This window comes from Dreissena polymorpha, chromosome 9, assembly GCF_020536995.1.
Source record: "Dreissena polymorpha isolate Duluth1 chromosome 9, UMN_Dpol_1.0, whole genome shotgun sequence".
In the NCBI taxonomy this organism is placed as follows: domain Eukaryota; kingdom Metazoa; phylum Mollusca; class Bivalvia; order Myida; family Dreissenidae; genus Dreissena; species Dreissena polymorpha.
The window spans coordinates 80,262,361-80,282,510 of record NC_068363.1 but is presented as its reverse complement, the minus strand read 5'-3'; the positions used below and the strand labels follow the sequence as shown (position 1 = coordinate 80,282,510).

General features: G+C 36.9%; 1 protein-coding gene across 1 annotated transcript; it reads left to right on the top strand.

The window, feature by feature from the left end:
• Positions 1 to 274: 274 nt before the first annotated feature.
• LOC127844665 (gamma-aminobutyric acid receptor-associated protein-like 2) lies at positions 275 to 18,960 on the top strand. The gene is made up of 4 exons (XM_052375066.1): positions 275 to 437; positions 7,936 to 7,991; positions 10,901 to 11,073; positions 17,391 to 18,960. Exons 1-4 carry the CDS (start codon positions 404 to 406, stop codon positions 17,482 to 17,484), a joined length of 357 nt encoding a protein of 118 aa, XP_052231026.1. The 5' UTR covers positions 275 to 403; the 3' UTR covers positions 17,485 to 18,960.
• Positions 18,961 to 20,150: the final 1,190 nt, after the last annotated feature.

Here is a 20,150-nt window from a genome sequence, read left to right as displayed (position 1 = left end):
TGTTTTTTCTCATCATCATCATCAACAACAACAACAAGAACATCATCATAATATTCGTTGTAGTCGTCTAGGTCCCTGCAGTCGTATGTATTACGCCATCATAAATTCGTCATTGTCGTCTTTGCATCCATATATTTATTAGGACCAAGATCATTTTCATCGCCATCAACATCATAACGACCACGACCAACAGAAGATTACAGGAAGCATTTGACTACAGAACATTTGAAAGGCTTTAAACGAATCAAGATGATGATAACGATTATGTACCATCATCTTCCGGTACAGTTTTGTCCATTCCTATCTGTGACGTAACTTTCCAAAATACAACAGCGATTGTTAGTGTCTTCGGAGATAAACAAAAACATCAAATTTTATACTCCGTTCGTCGTATATATTTAAGATGAAGTTCAAATTTAAAGAAGAACATACATTTGGTAAACCATTACAGTGTTTATATTTAAAATAACCGTACAAATATATATACTATTAAGTGTTTACGAAACATGTTTCTCTTTTGTGATTGTTTACATTTTTGATGGCAACTTCCGATTTTGATTTGCAATTGTTTTTCATATTTCTGAAGGTTTGGAAATGTTTTAACTAGTGAGAGTTATATTCATAGGGACGTTATATTTATTTAAACTTAAATAATAGCCTTATAATTGTTTTCAAATGTATGCACAAAACCCCACTGACGGCTCTGTTACTTTCTGTATTGATTTTTTGTTTGTTTATATTTTACCTTACAAAATTACCTGTTTCTGATGTCAACATTCACACGATAAATAACACATTTACCATACACCGAATCTTATTTCTATAAATTGTTGTTTAAATTAAAATACAAAAGAAGACCTTGTATTAATGCAATAATTGGCTATAAATAGAAACTTCCATGGCCATGACCTACATGTATTAGTGTTGTGCTCATGTGACTTTTGTTAAAGGGAAGTCACTAAAATAATGTAAATGTTCTGAAGATAAGATCATATCATGAATTTTATTTATTTGAAGATATATTGGTATTTGAATTGCATGTTCTGGAAGACAGACAATTTTTTTTCATCTTAATTTGTAGTTCTGGCTTCCATAACTTTAAATGTCGCTTTTTATGATTTTTGACTGGCGCGACTTTATAGTTATGGACCAACCCCATTAGGAAAGTCAACCAGAAATTCCCGAAAAGTTGACAGTTAACAAAGACCGGCCCAAAACAGCTTTTAAATGCAGTTGTTGGCCCAAATCAACCACTTGATTGGAAAGATTGACATTTTTCACATTTAACTGATATATTCTTTCACAAAAAACTTAAACATTTAAAATGTATCTATTCTGCTCATACATATCGAGAAAAACAGCGATGTAACAGACTTTCTTGAAATGCGAATCTCCCGAGATTTCACGGTCATATGACGTTATTTCTATTTTTAGTAACAAACCATGTGCTCAAGTGTTTTCAAATTCAGAATGACATTTCCCGGTATTTTAATTATACTGGCTTATTTTGTAAACAAATTGTAGTGTCAATACAAAGTCAAAGTAAATATTATATAAAACTACCTTATTCACAATGAAATCAGTCTTATTATCCACCAGACGTAAGTTGTTAATCACAAATAAAAGATTTCAGAAAACGAAAGTAATGTTTACAATTTCAGCATAAAATGTCAAGGTTTATCCGAAAGTATCCAAATGAAAACTCGTCACAGTGACAAAGCGACAATGGCGTCAAAATTGTGAATTTCAGACTGATGAGAGTTATTTTCATCTAATGTAAGATGCATTTGAAACATCTGAACCTTAAAACATTCCTCGATGCAGTAATTTATATTCATTCACTAATATATGTAGAAATGTATCCAAGAAAATGAGCTTTCTTTGATTTATAGCGTGACATAAATATGTTACGACTCTGGTTGACTTTCGATACGGGGTTAGCTTCAGCGTACAGGTCTGTCAATACTATATAAACTGTACGCTGAAGTTTCTTTAGCTACTTAATTTGTAATAATGTAAAAATACAGACTTAACATTCAAAACATATTTTTGAACAGGGTTGGCATATTGACCGGTCAATTGAGTATTGACCGGGCCGGCAGTCAATACCCGGTTAAAACCGGTCAATACTGGTCATTATTGGTCAATACTGGTCGATTGAAATTTGTAGCATTTAAACTTGACAAAGGAAGAATTTAAGCTATTCTATATTAAATCAATCATTATTCTGTAATTGATAAACTTTTTTTGAGTTATCTATTGTAAAAAAAGGCTTTAAAACTGTAAAAAAATACTTCTTAATTATTTATGGAAACGGTCTCAAATACAAAAGAACTAAGGCAATATCTTTATCTCAGTGTATCACATCTGTTACTGAAGTATTATTACTTTTGTAGTTACCATAGTATTTCACTGATCTATTGATATATATATTTGATTAGCTGATGGACAAACAGAACTCTTGTGGTTTCTAGGATCATAAATGTCGACACAGGTAAACGGAGTGCGCATGCGCGAAGAAAAAGTCGCGTGTTTTTTTCCTGGAAGAAAAATCATCAAATTTAATTAATTTCTAGTACTTTAACGCGTGTTTTCTGCCAATTAACGCGTAAATACACTGGTTGTAAGTTAAATAAGCCCTACTATGTCCTGTTAGCGTTCCCTATTGTGCTTGTACGTTGCCTGGAAGCCACCTTGTTACATTCCCCACCCACTCCACATGAACATGAAGCCAAAAAGCAGTCAGAACGGTTTCACACTCACGCTCGGTTTGCTGCTAATAACAACCACCGTCATCAGCTATAGCCAGACGAAACATCATTCACCTCATAAGCACCTTCCATCGTTCCTCGCCGGCCTAACTGCCAGAACAGCAAAACACCGGTACCATGCTGCTTTTTCTGATTCTGCCCACCCTGCCAAGAACAAAGCCCTTCTCGTTTCGTTGCTCCTGTTATGCGGCGACATTGAATCGAACCCAGGCCCAGTAGCAAATTCACAGATCTTTCCATGTGGACTCTGCGACTTGCCTGTCAAGTGGGAACACTACGATGCCTTATGCTGTGATGGCTGTGATGTCTGGCACCACAAGTCGTGCATCGAACTATGCAGCGCTGATTATGACCTCTTAGCCAAGCACTCACACATCCAATGGCTCTGCTGTAAATGCGACAGCATAAACTGTTCAAGCTTCACTTTTCACAGCTATGAATTGAGCACTTCAAACATGTTTCATCCCCTATCTCATCTAGATTCAACCATTGACTCATTTACCTCAACCTCTGTATTTAGTCCACTTCACGTCAGTAGCCCATCCGATAGACGAAGTACCTCCAGCGTACCCAGACACTTATCCTCCTCCAGTACATCTAAGACAAATACCTCATCTCTCTACTGCGTTTCAGACAAAAGGAATCTTCGTTTCATGAACGTAAACTGCAGAAGCCTTGGCGGCGGAAAGAGCTCTGAGCTACAGGCAGCCTAACAGTATATTAAACCCGACATAGTGTTCGGGACAGAATCCTGGCTCAAGGGGATCAAACCTGGAATACCGCCTTCCTCAGACGCTATCCAATCAAGCGAAGTCTTCCCAAGCCATTACAAATCATTCAGAAATGACAGAGGCACACTGGGGGGTGGAGTATTTGTATTAGTCCACGAGGACCTCATCGCTGAGGAGAAAGCTGAGTTCGTGACAAACTGTGAAGTCGAATGGGTACAGATTAAAATGGAAGGCAAGAAAGACCTCCTAGTATCCTCTTTCTATATGCCACATAGAAACATGTCTAACATTCAAGAACTTCGCAAATCACTTGAACTGGCTACACTCAATCAAAACCGTCAAATGGTAGTCGCGGGAGATTTCAATTGCCCTGACATCGACTGGGAGAACCTAGCTGTGAGGAACAGTGCCCAAGACAAAGATGTCCAACAAGCTCTCCTTGACCTATCAGCTGACTTCAATCTTACTCAAGTCCACGACAAACCCACCAGGGAAAATACCCTTCTAGATCTTATTTTTACCACTAACACTTCTCTCATCAAATCCACATCAAACGCTCCTGGGATTTCAGACCACGATATAGTCGTTGCAGACTCAGACACCAAACCGTTCTACACGAAGAGGTCGCCAAGACGTTGTTACCTGTTTTCCAAAGCCAACTGGGATCTCTTAAAGGTGAAAGCCATCGAAATATCAGGAAACATTACCACCATGTTCAAAAACAACTGTTCGGTCCATGAACTTTGGGATACCTTCAAATCAGATCTCAATACAGCCATCAACGCAAACATCCCTTCAAAGATGAAAACAACCAAAAACTCAACTCCATGGATCACAAGGAAAGTAAAATCAGTTATAAAGAAGAAAGCACGACTCTACAAAAAAGCTCGAACCTCAAAAAATTGGACAAACTACAGAAAATTCCAAAAGGAAAGTAAGAAAAAAATCCGTCAGGCAGAATGGGAGCATGTAAACAGAATAATCAATGAAGGTCTGCAGACCAACAATACAAAACCATTCTGGTCATACGTAAAACTTAAGAAACAGGATAACATCGGCATTGCACCTCTACGCTCTAACGGTCACCTAGTCACCGACTCCAAAAGCAGAGCTGAAATCTTACTAAACCAGTTCAAATCAGTTTTCACCAAGGATGATGGCTCACAACAGAAACCAGTACTCTCAGGCCATGTTACCGAAAACATCCCTACACTTTTGATCGGTCAAGAAGGCGTACATAAACTCCTAAAGAACCTTAAGGCCAACAAAGCCGTAGGCCCTGATGATGTACCAAACAAAGTCCTCCAGACCTGCGCTACGGAGCTAGCCCCAGCTATAACCGCTATCTTCCAGCAATCAGTCAACACTGGAGAATTGCCGAAAGATTGGAGAGATGCCAACATAGCACCGGTTTACAAGAAGGGAGACCGTCACGCGGCTGAAAATTACCGCCCTGTATCCCTTACCAGTGTCACCTCCAAACTTCTTGAACATATCATCTGCCACCACATTCTAAACCACCTCGACAAACACAGAGTTCTCACATCCTTGAATCATGGCTTTCGCTCTGGATACTCCTGTGAAACGCAACTAGTTGTAACAACCCACGATCTACTTAACTTCTATGACCAAAACAAACAAGTCGATACCATCATCCTGGACTTCAGCAAGGCCTTCGACACAGTCCCACATCAACGCCTGCTTCTGAAACTTGAGAACTACGGAATCCGGGGTAACCTCCTGTCCTGGATCTCGAACTTCCTCACCCGCAGAGAAATGTGTGTGGTCGTAGACGGGGAGAAATCACACCATGTTCCAGTAGGCTCCGGAGTTCCTCAAGGGACAGTGCTAGGACCGTTGCTATTTCTGTGTCACATCAACGACCTACCAGAGAGGGTGAAGTCCCAGATTAGACTCTTCGCAGATGACTGTCTCCTCTATAGACCCATAAACACATTCAAAGATCATGAAATTCTTCAAAATGACCTAGACAACCTCCACAAATGGGCCAACGAATGGGGGATGGAATTTAACGGAAAGAAATGCTACCTTCTAAGCTCCAAACACAAATCTAGCTATTTTTACAATATCAACAAAGAAATCCTCAAAAGAGTTCAAGAAAACCCCTACCTTGGGATCACCTTATCTGAAGACTTGGAATGGAAAACTTATATAACCAACATAACAAAGCGAGCTAACTCCACTCTAGGATTCCTAAGAAGAAACCTCAGTCACTGCCCTCTAGAATGCCGCAAAAATGCCTTCCTAGCACTAGTCCGCTCCAAACTAGAATATGCCAGTGTGGTTTGGGATCCTTTTCACCAATCTGACATTGACCGCCTAGAGGGTATCCAGCGATCAGCTGCAAGGTTCATAACCAGAGACTACCGCTCCAGACAGCCTGGCTGTGTGACCGAAATGCTCCAAACGCTGGAACTCCCACCACTCCAAGACAGACGGCGCGCCCAAAGGTTGACACTATTGTACAAGGTGGTGGAAGGGCACGTACCGGCCATTCCCATTGAACGATACCTTAAGCCACTAAGGCCTAAACGTACTATAAGGGCTAAACAATACGAGGGCTATATTCACCAAAACATTGTGTGTAACTTTGTGAACAATAACTCCAAGTGTTTTGAAACTATTCCATCAAAAACTGTTCTTTTTAAAAATTCATTCTTTGTAAAAACTGTGATTGACTGGAATAAACTTAGTGATGACATTGTGAACTCGTCAACTATAGACATTTTCAAAGACAGTGTATTTAAACAGCAATAGTGCATCTATCGCGCACTCCACCACCGTCGAGTTAAAGCCAGAATTGGTTTCTTCGACGTACACATCCAGATCCAGATCTGGCCCCTAAGCCTTAATTGGTAATAAAATGCATGCACTGGTATGTCTCTGATAGTGACAAGGAAGCAAATCTGCCCTACCGTGGGCTTAGGCTATTTCATTTCACTCAAACAAAATGAGATAACTTGCTATTAATGTTATTAATTTAAAAGTTACTTCTAACTTGTCTCCTTTCTATATTAAGAGGGTTTTCTTATTTTAAAGTTCAATTGGTCTTCAAATGAATAAGCAATATAAGTTCTTGATTTTGACAACAAATAATGTTTACCAATTGTGGGTCTACTGTAGACTCTTCTTTTCAATTATTTCTTTCTTTTAATAAATATTTCTTATTAAGTTTTTTTTATATCAATGGTAAAATAAAATATTTTTTCACTATTTTGTTAAAGAAATCCAGGCAAGAATACATGACAAGTAAGGGTTGTGTCAAAGGTGCCATGTAAGGCCCTATTATCAGTTTTGGGTGCCCTAACCTGTATAGGTTTGAAGACTGTGAAAGACTGTGGAGACAGTGGGGCATGAGGAACAACTAATACACAGTCATTGATAGGTTCTTGTTGAATCAGAATTTTCTTAGCATTCATAATTCGTTAACATTGAAAAAAAATTCAATCGCCCAGCAAAATTCAATTGACCAACTTGACTCATTTGCAAAATTTTGAGAGATTGGCCTACAAATTGCATGAACAGGTATCAAATAGTGGGTTTTAATAGCTTAAGACATTATTGGCAACATGTCGGTTTAATTTATATTATCAATATTGTTTTATTAAGCATGGAATATTAATCAAAATTGGGGGTAAAGTTCAATCGACCAGTATTGACCAGTAATGACCACTTTGGGAGTATTGACCAGGGCGGTTTTAACCGGTAAAAACCGCCGGTTAAAACCGGGGGCGGTCGATTGGTGCCAACCCTGTTTTTAAATGACACACTTAAAGTCGTACAAGTTAAAAGTAAACTTTATTCTAATTGTTTTGACCAGCTTTCTTCACTGACAGGGCTCCTGCTAGCTTTTTTTTAATGTGTTGCTTTTTGTCAATCATACTTGACACAAATAACTTGTACAGTTAGAGTCTACTTAAACATAATGTCCATTATTAAATAAAATAAACTGCATTCATATGATGAAAACTTAGCTTGATAGTTCTTAACTCTTTGAGCTGTATGCTTTTTAACATTTTCTTTCCAAAATACAGAATAATTTTGTCACAACATTGTTATGAAGGTTCGGAAAAATCTAGTATAACATAGTAATTATAATTATGACTAAGGAGTAAGGACAGACAGAATTAAGATGTAAAAAATAAATCAGACAAAACTGCATTAATGCTTATGTTCTAATGATAAGCCATTGTGAAAAACTGTCAGTATTTTTGCAATTGTGTTGCCTTTGGTGACAATAGGGATTGATAGTGGGAAACCTGACTGCAATAACAAAATGAACTCTTTTTAATCTGAATCAAATATCTATGTTGGTTGGGATACTCAAACACTGAACACGTCTCAATAACTGATCGAGCATTTTATGGATTTGGTCACCGGATTATGATAGCACATATGCAATTTGTTTACAGACCAGCGACGAGCTGAATCAACCAAGATTAGAGATAAGTATCCTGAACGCATACCAGTAAGTATGATGATGTTTTTTCATATAGTCATTACTTTATTTGCAAACAGAAGTATTTATGCCCCCCTTCGAAGAAGAGGGGGTATATTGCTTTGCTCATGTCGGTCTGTCGATCTGTCGGTCGGTCGGTCCGTCCACCAGGTGGTTGTCAGACGATAACTCAAGAACGCTTAGACCTAGGATCATGAAACTTCATAGGTACATTGATCATGACTCACAGATGACCCCTATTGATTTTCAGGTCACTAGGTCAAAGGTCAAGGTCACGGTGACCCGAAATAGTAAAATGGTTTCCAGATGATAATTCAAGAACCCTTATGCCTAGGATCATGAAACTTGATAGGTAGATTGATCATGACTAGCAGATGACCCCTATTGATTTTCAGGTCACTAGGTCAAAGGTCAAGGTCACGGTGGGCTGAAATAGTAAAATGGTTTCCGGATGATAACTCAAGAACGCTTATGCCTAGGATCATGAAACTTGATAGGTACATTGATCATGACTGGCAGATGACCCCTATTGATTTTCAGGTCACTAGGTCAAAGGTCAAGGTCACAGTGACCCGAAATAGTAAAATGGTTTCCTGATGATAACTCAGGAAAGCTTATGGCTAGGATCATGAAACTTCATAGGTACATTGATCATGATTCGCAGATGACCCCTATTGATTTTCAGGTCACTAGGTCAAAGGTCAAGGTCACAGTGACAAAAAACATATTTCCAAAATGGCTGTCACTACAACTTAGAGCCCATATGGGGGGCATGCATGTTTTACAAACAGCCCTTGTTTAATGTAGGCTTCATACAAAAGAATGGGCTTCTCATTTTTTAAGAATAGATTAATAAAATATTGACGTTTAATTTTTTTTATGTGGAAATATAATTGGAACGTGATAAAATATAGATGATAAGTAAACTCATTGCAAAGTATTCAGGGTTTTCCTCATTTTTATGCAAAGTACATAATGTGTCTGAATATTTACGTCAGGGGAAGCAATCCAATTATTGAATTAAGCGTGATCCAAATAAGCATAGTCTGCAATCCCAGCACTGGTTAATTTTGAAGCTGGCATGCTCAAATTCTTTCTTACTTATAGCAGGACATAACACATTTTCTGGATCTCAAGTAATACTGTACAAATTAGGACTTTCTTGGTCAATTTGTTTCAATTACTGGTATTACTGGTTCTAATTTTACAATTATTATCTGTTTGTATCTGTTATAGCTCTTACTACCGAAAATGTATGCAGGAATCACAAAACTTATCAGCTGAAAGCACAAAGTGTTCCATTGGAATCACAGGTGGTTAGCGTGTTGCTATGATATTAATTAATGAAAACATCATTTTGAATGATAAATAATCATAATATAACGAAAAATTAACTTGTCTGAAGAAAAAAATTCACTATCAAATATATATAACAAGGTATGCAACTCAAAATCACCCCAAAACGGGATGCATCGCTTGGAACAGACATATCTTCATCAATTGTGCAGCGATTTTTACGATTTGGTCTTATTCAACGCAGATATGAATTTCCTTTCTGGAAATGTATATGTCTTGCAATATTTTTACAAATGCTGGGTCAACTTTTAAGAAATTACACGACAACACAGCTCGCATGACCCAGTTGACAATGATCATGCAGTCTTTATGAATGAAATCTCCAGTTGTAAAGACACACCTCTGCATTGGACCAATGAAATCACTCGCGTGTTTAAAATGTCAGTTAGTTGAAATGTATGTAAACAAAGGTTTCAAACGGCGCTGGACAGTTAGTCTTGATGCATAATGTATCGACAAGAACGGTAATAATGTTTTTTCAAACGTTTTATTGAATTATGGTATCGAGGTACATGAACTTTGTACGGAAGATGCCCATTACTCCGTGAAGATTTCAGTTCAACAGACTGCATGATCATTGTCAACTGGGTCATGTGAGTTGTGTATCGTGTTATTTCTTAAAAGTTGACCCAGCATTTGTAAAAATATTGCAAGACATATACATTTCCAGAAAGGAAATTCATTTGTGCGTTGAATAAGACCCATATCGTGAAAATCGCTGCACAATTGATGAAGTAATGGCTGTTCAAAGCGATGCATCCCGTTTTGGGGGGATTTTGAGTTGCATACCTTGTTATATATATATTTGAAAGTCAACTTTTTTTTCATAAAATTAAATTTTTCCCTTTAATATGATTATTTATCATTCAAAATGATGTTTTCACGAATTAATATCATAGCCACACGCTAACCACCTGTGATTGGAATGTTCAAAATCAAACATGTTGTAGGGGTTTCAGTTGAAGCACAATTCTGCCTTAAAGTGCTTTTTATGCAATCAATTTTCAACTTTATCATTTTTGACACCTGAAAATTAGCTGCCTTGTATCTGTTTTTTATGCCCCTGAAGGAGAGCATATAGTGATCGCACTGTCAATCTGTCAGCCCTTCTGTCACACTTATGCTTTTAGTTTTCAAAAAATGCTCATATCTTCTATGTCGCTTCAGATGTAACCTTCATATTTGGTATGCATGTGATGTGTACATGGACAAGGTCTTTCCATACGCACAACAATTTTGACCCCTTTGACCTTGATCTTAGGGTTTACGTTTCGAAATGTACGTTTAGGTTTTAAAAAAGCGTTTTTCGGGGGCATATGTCTTCTTATGGAGACATCTTTTGTATGCAAATGTTACCTGAAAGCTAAATCAATAATATATTTTACAGGCATGTATAATATACATTTGTTTAATCATATAGTTTTTTCACTAAAATGTATACTAAGAAACATTTACAGGAAATTGAATTAGTTTACACAAATTTAAAAGTTTTACTCTATAGTTATGCATGCTATTTTTGTCTTATGTTCCATATCTGGCATGTCTAACCTTTTTGTTATCAGGTCATTGTAGAAAGAGATCCAAAGTCACAAATTCAGGATATTGACAAGCGAAAATTCTTGGTTCCCAATGACATATCAGTGGCACAATTTATGTGGATTATACGCAAAAGAATTCAGCTGCCATCAGAAAAAGCCATCTTCTTGTTTGTTGAAAAGGTCCTTCCCCAGTCCAGGTATGTTTGGATTGAAGTGTACTTACAAGATTATTGCATGAATGAAGACCTTTAATCATAACTAATAATGTCAGTGAAAAAAAGAACCTTTCTTCTTGATGAAGGTAATTTTAATTTTCTCTTGTCAATTTTCTTAAAAAAAAGACAAACGACTATAATTGACACAGCTCTTCAAGTTCTTCCATAAACATATCAGAAATAAATGAAAATGATCTAGAGAAAATTTGAAATTGTGTTTTTTCTCTTGATATTTTAAACCTATAATAAGCTATTATATCATATGAGCCACTTTTGGGAAATTTAGGCTTAATACATTTGCCCAAAGTGTCATCTTGTGGCACAGGCTAATCAGGGTTGACTCTTCACTGTTTAAATGTATTATTATTAGCTCACCTGATTGCTCAAGTGAGCTTTTGTGATGGGTCTTTGTCCATCGTCTGTCAGTCCGTCGTCCACATTTGGTTTGTAAACACTCTAGAGGCCACATTTTTTGTCCGATCTTCAGGAAACTTAGTCAGGAGATTTGTCCCAATCATACCTCGATTGAGTTCGAAACTGGGTCATGCTGGGTCAAAACCTAGTTAAAAACAACAAACTTGTTAACACTGTAGAAGTCACATTTCAAACCCAATCTTCATGTAACTTTGTCAAATGTTTGTCTTAATGATATGTTGGTTGAGTTCAAAAGTGGTTCCGGTCTGTTGAAAAACATGGCCGCCAGTGGGCAGGGCAGTTTTCCTTATTTGGCTATAGAGAAACCTTGTAAACACTCTAGAGACCACATTTCTTTTCCGATCTTCATGAAACTTGGTCAGAAGATTTGTCCCAATGATACCTCGATCCAGTTCAAAACTGGGTCATGCTGGGTCAAAACTAGGTCACTAGGTAAAATAAAGAAAAACCTTGTAAACACTGTAGAAGTCACATTTTTGTTTGTCTTGATGATATGTTGGTTAAGTTCAAAAGTGGTTCCAGTCCGTTGAAAAACATGGCCGCCAGTGGGCGGGGCAGTATTCCTTATTTGGCTATAGAGAAACCTTTTTTGAAAACACTCTAGAGACAACATTTCTAGGTCCAAATCTTACAAAAAACTTGTAAACACATGTAGATTAGCATTACTTGCAAATGTTTGCACTGCAAAAAACCCATGCAAATGGACAGTACTCAATCAGAATTATTGATATGCTCACACTGCTCAACTAGGGCCATCTTGGCCCTCTTGTTTAAAGAAAGGCCCTTCATAGCAAAATCTAGTTGATGCAGGATGTTTTGGCACTGATAAGCGTGTGCACACTTCACATATTAATCTGCGCTGACAAACTTGTGCACATGCTTTAAGTCCGTTTTTAGCTCCACTTGCCAGAGGCCAGTGGGGCTTATGTCATGGTCCTGTGTCCGTCGTGCGTGCGTCCGTGCTTTAACTTTTTCTTTAAACATCTTCTCCTAAACTACTGGTCCAATTCTGATGAAATTTCTCAGAAATTTTCCTGGGGTGAACCTCTTTCAAATTTGTTCAAATTATGCCTCTGGGGTCAAATTTGACCCTGCCCTGGGGGGTCAGAAAATTGAAAATTTACTTATATAAGGCCTATTTTGTGAAAACTTAAAAATCTTCTCGTCCATAATCATTGGGCCTGAGGCTACCAAATTTGGTATGCAGTGACATCTTATAGTCCTCTACCAAGTTTCTTCAAATTATGCCCCTGGGGTCAAATTTGTCCCTGCCCCGGTGGGTCAAAAAATTGAAAATTTGCTTATATAAGGCCTATTTTGTGCAAACTTTAAAAATCTTCTCATCCATAACCATTGGGCCTAGGGCTACCAAATGTAGTATGTAGTGACATCTTATAGTCCTCTACCAAGTTTCTTCAAATTATGCCCCTGGGGTCAAATTTGAACCTGCCCCAGGGGGTCAAAAAATTGAAAATTTGCTTATACAGTGTATAAGGCCTATTTTGTGCAAACTTTAAAAATCTTCTTGTCCATAACCATATGGCATAGGGCTTCCAAATTTGGTATGTAATGACATCTAATAGTCCTCTACCAAGTTTGTTCAAATTAAGCCCCCTCGGATCAAATTTGATCGTTCCCCAGGGGTCACAAAATTGAACATATGCTTATATTGGGCCCATTTTGTGCAAACTTTAAAAATCTATTTGTCCTAACCATTGGGCCTTTTTCTACCAAATTCGTATTTAGTAACATCTAATAGTTTTCTACCTGGTTTGTTAATAATGCCCTTGGGACAATTTGACCCTTGCCCTTGGGGTAACAAAAATAAACATATGCTTTAAATAAGGCATATTTTGTGCAAACTTTTAAAAATCTTCTTTTTCATAATTAAGAGCTAAGGGCTACTAAATTGGTGTTGTAGTGATATCTTAATGTTCTCTACCAAATTTGTTTCAAAAAAATTATCCCCGTGGGCTCAAATTTTGAACCTTGCCCCCGAGGATCACAAAAACTGAAATATGACGTTTACCAGGGAGATTACTGTGGCCGTGTGTCTTGTGACCAACAACAACAACAACATCTTGTAACCATGAGATAAACCCTGTCATTTAGTGCCATTTTAGATCAGATGGTGACTGCTTACAAAGGAATTGAAGTAAGGAAAAGTGCTATGAATGTTTTTCTTACAAACTGAAAAAAGTCGGGTTTTATTTAAACATGTCGAAAGTGAACATATATCGGGATAAAAATATTTCAGATGACATGTTTATTTCATGTCTTTTTTGTAGTGTTTAAACCAGTTTAATAATATCTTATTGATTTTTAAAACACAACTTCCATGAACATAATTATTTAAAGAAAAGTCAATATATGATACTGCATGGTAAACTCAAACTTTGTATCCAAGAGAAGGTGTTGGAATTAATGAAGTGCAATGTTCTCAACTATCGTATATGCTGCTTTTTAATAACTAATGATTAATTGTTTCATTTTTGAATAGTGACTCATGAATTGTGGATATGATTGTCAATTGCTCAACGATCCGTAGATCTATATATTTCTGACCATTTTATAATTTTCTTAAAATAATTTTTGAATTGATCTTAGAAGTCAAATGTATTACTTAATTATATACATTTACAAATATAAAGAAATAATTTTTAGATTATCATAATATTCTCAGGCCTGTTGGTCTTAGGGATGTATGGGTTGTTTATTATATTTTGAGATGATTCTTTACAAAGAAAGATGCTACTATTGTATTTGTTATTAATGTGTGAAAGGCTCTATGAACCAGAGATTATTAACCCTTTACCAAACACTAACAGGATTTTACAGGTTTGTAGCTGACAACTTTATAAATGATTGTGATAAAAGGAGAAATTGCTCAAGATGAGCAATTTCTCCTTTTATCACAATTATTTCTACCCTACCTGATCATTTCCTTCATATTCCATTACAATTTAATTGTCGTCTGCAACCTCTTTCAAATTGGGAAAGTCCAAAATGTGTCATCTGGTAAAGGGTTAAGGCATTTTGATTCCTATGGGTCTTGTGAATCTGTTTCAAATCAAATGCGTAGATTTGATCTTCAGCATCTAAAAATATGTGAAATAGAAAGAACGACAATATCTTTTGGCGAGATAAATGTACCTACGTTATAAGCGAAGGACCTGTGCAACAATTCTTGGGCTTTTTAGTCTGTTTAGTTAACACGGTAGTAACTTTTTCCATGTATAAAAAAGCTCACCCTTCCAACTTTTTAGCGCCCAGTGGGACGAGGGATAGAAAGAGTAAGTCACATGCTTGAGTACATTTCAACCCATGCGCATTGCACGTTTTTTCGCATAAAAAAACAGTGGAGCGATACAGGGCCATTATGGCACTCTTGTTTCCAGAATGTATCTCAAATAGCCAGTGATTAAAATAAGCACTGCTCTGGAAAATGTAAAACCTGGCTGGCTGAGATTCTTGGTTTATATTGGGGGGCATATACTTTTGTGCAAGTGTTAATTGAGCCATTATCATGCGAAAAATTGGTCTCATGCAATATGCTGCCAGTGAAGTTCTAGACCAGCCTGGGCATAAGAGGACAATGTAGTTTCTGGGGCATATGGACAGACTCTTCTGAAGCTACATGTACACTTGAAGATAATGTAGTTCCTGAGGCATATGGAAAGGCTGTTCTGGCGCTATGCTTGAAGACAATGTAGTTCCTGAGGCATAAGGACAGACTGTTCTGGCACTATGCTTGAAGACAATGAAGTTCCTGAGGCATAAGGACAGGCTGTTCTGGCACTATGCTTGAAGACAATGTAGTTCCTGAGGCATAAGGACAGGCTGTTCTGGCACTATGCTTGAAGACAATGAAGTTCCTGAGGCATAAGGACAGGCTGTTCTGGCGCTATGCTTGAAGACAATGTAGTTCCTGAGGCATAAGGACAGGCTGTTCTGGCGCTATGCTTGAAGACAATGTAGTTCCTGAGGTATAAGGACAGGCTGTTCTGGCGCTATGCTTGAAGACAATGTAGTTCCTGAGGCATAAGGACAGGCTGTTCTGGCGCTATGCTTGAAGACAATGTAGTTTCTGAGGCATAAGGACAGGCTGTTCTGGCGCTATGCTTGAAGACAATGTAGTTTCTGAGGCATAAGGACAGGCTGTTCTTGCACTATGCTTGAAGACAATGTAGTTCCTGAGGCATAAGGACAGGCTGTTCTGGCGCTATGCTTGAAGACAATGTAGTTCCTGAGGCATAAGGACAGGCTGTTCTTGAGCTATGCTTGAAGACAATGTAGTTCCTGAGGCATAAGGACAGGCTGTTCTGGTGCTATGCTTGAAGACAATGTAGTTCCTGAGGCATAAGGACAGGCTATTCTGGCACTACGCTTGAAGACAATGTAGTTCCTGAGGCATAAGGACAGGCTGTTCTGGTACTACGCTTGAAGACAATGTAGTTCCTGAGGCATAAGGACAGGCTGTTCTGGCACTATGCTTGAAGACAATGTAGTTCCTGAGGCATAAGGACAGGCTGTTCTGGCACTATGCTTGAAGACAATGTAGTTCCTGAGGCATAAGGACAGGCTGTTCTTGAGCTATGCTTGAAGACAATGTAGTTCCTGAGGCATAAGGACAGGCTGTTCTGGTGCTACACTTGCTGCATATGGCATAAGACTCATTTTCACATGATGTGGCTCATTTACTAACAGAACTCTAGCTTGAATGGTCACATTTCTAATTTCAATTACTATGAATAATTATTAATCAGCTTCCTTTTTTGCAACTCAAACAGGAAATTAAAATCTTCTGTGCATGTGCATCTACAACACAAAGGCCACTAACCGCTAACATTTATTCAAATATTTGATACAAAAGCATATTTTATCATTTTCAGTGAAAAAAATATGTATCAATGAAAGGTTTTGGAAATCAACACATGGTGTTAAAATTGTCATTGTACATGTATTTAAATATGTTTTATGCCCCTGACACCCATTTTGAAAGAGGCAATTTGCAATTTGCCTCTACATTTGTACAAATCCTTGCACAGATAAATTGAGTCGTGCTCTGACTTCTGAGAAAACTGGGCATAATACATGTGCGTAAAGTTTCATCCCAGATTAGCCTGTGCAGGGACGACACTTTCCGCTTTTATGATATTTTCTGTTTAAAGAAAGTTTCTTCTTAGCAAAAATTTAGTTAAGGTGGAAAGTGTCGTCCCTGATTAGCCTGTGCAGACTGCACAGGCTAATCTGGGATGACACTTTACGCACATGCATTATGCCCAGTTTTCTCAGAACACGACTCAATTTAACTCTGAATGATACATTTAAAAAACATCAATAATAGTACTTCCAAAGCTTTGATACTTGCATATGAATGCAATCTATGACCACTCATCACATCCACCCTATAACTTGACATAAGAGTCATTGACCTATTTTTGGACTTATTTACTTTATAGAAGGTCATAATTGTTTATTGACCCAAGGTTAACCCTAAATGACGTGTTTTTAACTAACATCAATACTGATTGCTACAAAGCTTTGATAGTTGTGAGGATGTACATGTAATCTGTAACATGCAGATAATCTGACCCCATTTTTACTTGGACATTTGCCTTTTTTTGACTTAATCTTAATTAGAAGGTAAAAATTATTGGTATATGAACATTGATCATTTGTATAACATCAATACTGCTTTCTTAATTGCTCTGATACTTCAATTGAATACAAAGCAGGTTCACATCACCTGACCTTATTTGGACATTAACATACTTTTGACCATTGGGGATTTATCAACAGGCCTCAACCATGGCCATCTGCATTGATTTAATGCACTATCATGCCTTCATTCACTTTTTCAGTGCCAGCATGGGTCAAGTATATGAAGAGCATAAGGACGAAGATGGTTTCTTGTACATTGCATACAGCGGTGAAAATACTTTTGGACGATGCTGAAACAGACATTTACATTTGTTCTCTTGCTTTCATGGATATTGTGTTTTGTTTACAGTTACTGATCACTTGATTTTTCAATTTCGTCAGATTTTTTCACTGTTAAAAACTTTGTTAGATTGAAACTTTTCGTGTTTTGATTTTGTATTAAAGGAAGATTTTTTGCAGTTAACAGTTTTACTTGCTTATCACCCTTTTTATTTGCTGAATGTTTGCTGATGTCAATGTTATTTCTATTTGGTGATAGGGGTTAAAGCACTTGTATAATCATATAATTATACACTTTGTATTTACATTCAGTTGTTGTCACGCCCTTATTATCAGAATTAAAACACATGGAATGCTAGCATCTATTTCAAAGAAGATTTGTACAGATCAAAGGCGCAGTAAAGCTTACATATTGTGTAGGTAGCATTGTAATTTCTGGATTATGTATTTATCAATAGTTGACAGACCTATTAGGCTTGTTTATACGAATTAAGGATTATATAAATGACATAATGCTAAAATTTGCATAAATGATTTTTTGTCACAATTTATGTAATATTATTTTTTTGTTCTGGAATTACATAATTGAATGATTTGAATTGTTGGTCATAAAAAAAGAGGTATTAATTCTTAAACTTGTTTTGTTTACCAGTACACGATTTTTATAAAATGTCTGTATAAAAAAGTATACTAGGGATTTAGCCAAACTAAAAGAATGGCATGGTTTTGATAATGACAGTGCGACCTGTTTTGTGAAAATTCGTTGGATGGTTACATGTACATGTTCAAATAGTACGTGACTGAATTATGATGTTTCCACCTAAATACTTATATTCAATTATATATTCAGAATAATGCCATGAGGTGCCCGGAATGTTCTTTTTGCATGAATAAATTAATCTTCATATCAATTAATTCTGTATGTTACTCTATACATAAATACATATGTATAAAAAGAAGTGTCCCGCCAATTCCATTCTGATTTAGCTAAATCCCTAGAGGTATATACTTGTTCATCATTTCACCAATTTAATAAACTTAATAATTACCTGTTAAAACATACTAATTTAAACTATTAATATTTACATTTAATGTTCATCGCAGTCTGGCAGATTTTTACATTGATATTTTCCAAGGCAAGTGTTGAATTAAAAAGCAATAATTTGAACAATATGGTAAACTAAACAATGTAAACTATTTAATTCTTTGATATACACAAAATAGCCATGACACCCTACTAAAAAGTTCTTTCTTTTTATAAAGCAATTTTGTGTAAAGATGTTGCAGTACGTTTTTGCTATTTTTTGCGCTTCTACACTCGATGCCACTCAATGCAATCAATGCGTATGTCTTGTTGCTTTTAATGGCCCATTACTATGCAGAATGTTTATAAGGTGTTTGTGGACAACTCATTTTTAACATTTTCTATGGGATATTATTGAAGGAAAACATTTTTACCCATTTGTTGATACAAATAAACGTTGAAAAGTTCTTCATTGCTTTCAATATTAGACAATTATAGACAATTATTATCAAAACCAAGGGAGAAAATCCATTTGCTCATTAACCCTTTCAGCGCTGGAACCGAAATTTAAAGGCCTTTGCAAACAGTTTTGGATCCAGATGTGACGCCACAGAACGTGGCGTCTCATCTGGATCCAAACTGTTTGCTATTCTGATAGTATTCTTGGAAAAAAATCGAAGAAAATGCGAAGTTTAGAAATTCAGCAGACGACATTTAAGCAGACGACAAATTTCCCAGCATGCAAAGGGTTAAACAAGGCTGATAAAGTAATTGAACACATCCTTCGGATTGTTAATACTGTTAAACACACAGTTGTAATTTCCTTTACCATCTTGTCTTGAACATAGTAAGTCAAATTATGACGCTGGAAATGTTACTGGGACATCGATCGAGTGTATTACTTGGTTGTCCATTTGGAAACAAAGAAACATTCCAACCATCAAGCGTGATAATCTTAAAGTTTTCAGATCGCAAGACATTCTCTAAACACTAATTGTCCATAATATCATCGCCTTACAGCAATTGCAGTTGTATTCCAATTATGTTCATAGAGATACAACTACACAGTAATCATGTTTAGCACAACTAACCGATCATCAAATACATAACATTAAGCAATAGCTGTAGTTCACATTTATATTAATTATATGCACTCACTGATGTGACCGTCTTGTTCACAAATGGTTGTGATAGGTGTGTGATATTTCCGCAGATCGGGATGCCCGGGGGTAATTTCCGCGATTCGCGTAAATTCGAAAAAATTGCACGTAGCAGAGTTGTACCACGCTTTCACACGAATGTATTTTTACCGTCGAGTAAGAGATTGTTTACAAGTGTCTACTCAAACAATACTCTAATTTTACTCCCATTACCATTGGTAATTGGGGCTATATAGGAGTCACTTCCTCGGTCTGTCCCGAAATTTCATCCGATCTTCACCAAACTTGGTCACAAGTTGTATCTAGATGATGTATACGTCAAGTTTGAATATGGTCATGCCGGGTCAAAAACTAGGTCACGGGGTCACTTAGTGTGTTTTACACCAACCAAAAGTTTGTCCGGACCATGACTATGTCATTTATAGTTAGATTTTTAAATAACTTGGTACATTTGTTTACCATCATGGGACGGTATGTCGTGTGAAAAAAAGTACGTC

Coding starts and splice junctions, on each gene's coding strand:
- LOC127844665 (XM_052375066.1), top strand. CDS start 404: ATGAAGTTCAAATTTAAAGAAGAACATACATTTG. Junction 438..7,935: donor TAAAGAAGAACATACATTTG/GTAAACCATTAC, acceptor ATTTGTTTACAG/ACCAGCGACGAGCTGAATCA. Junction 7,992..10,900: donor AGTATCCTGAACGCATACCA/GTAAGTATGATG, acceptor TTTTGTTATCAG/GTCATTGTAGAAAGAGATCC.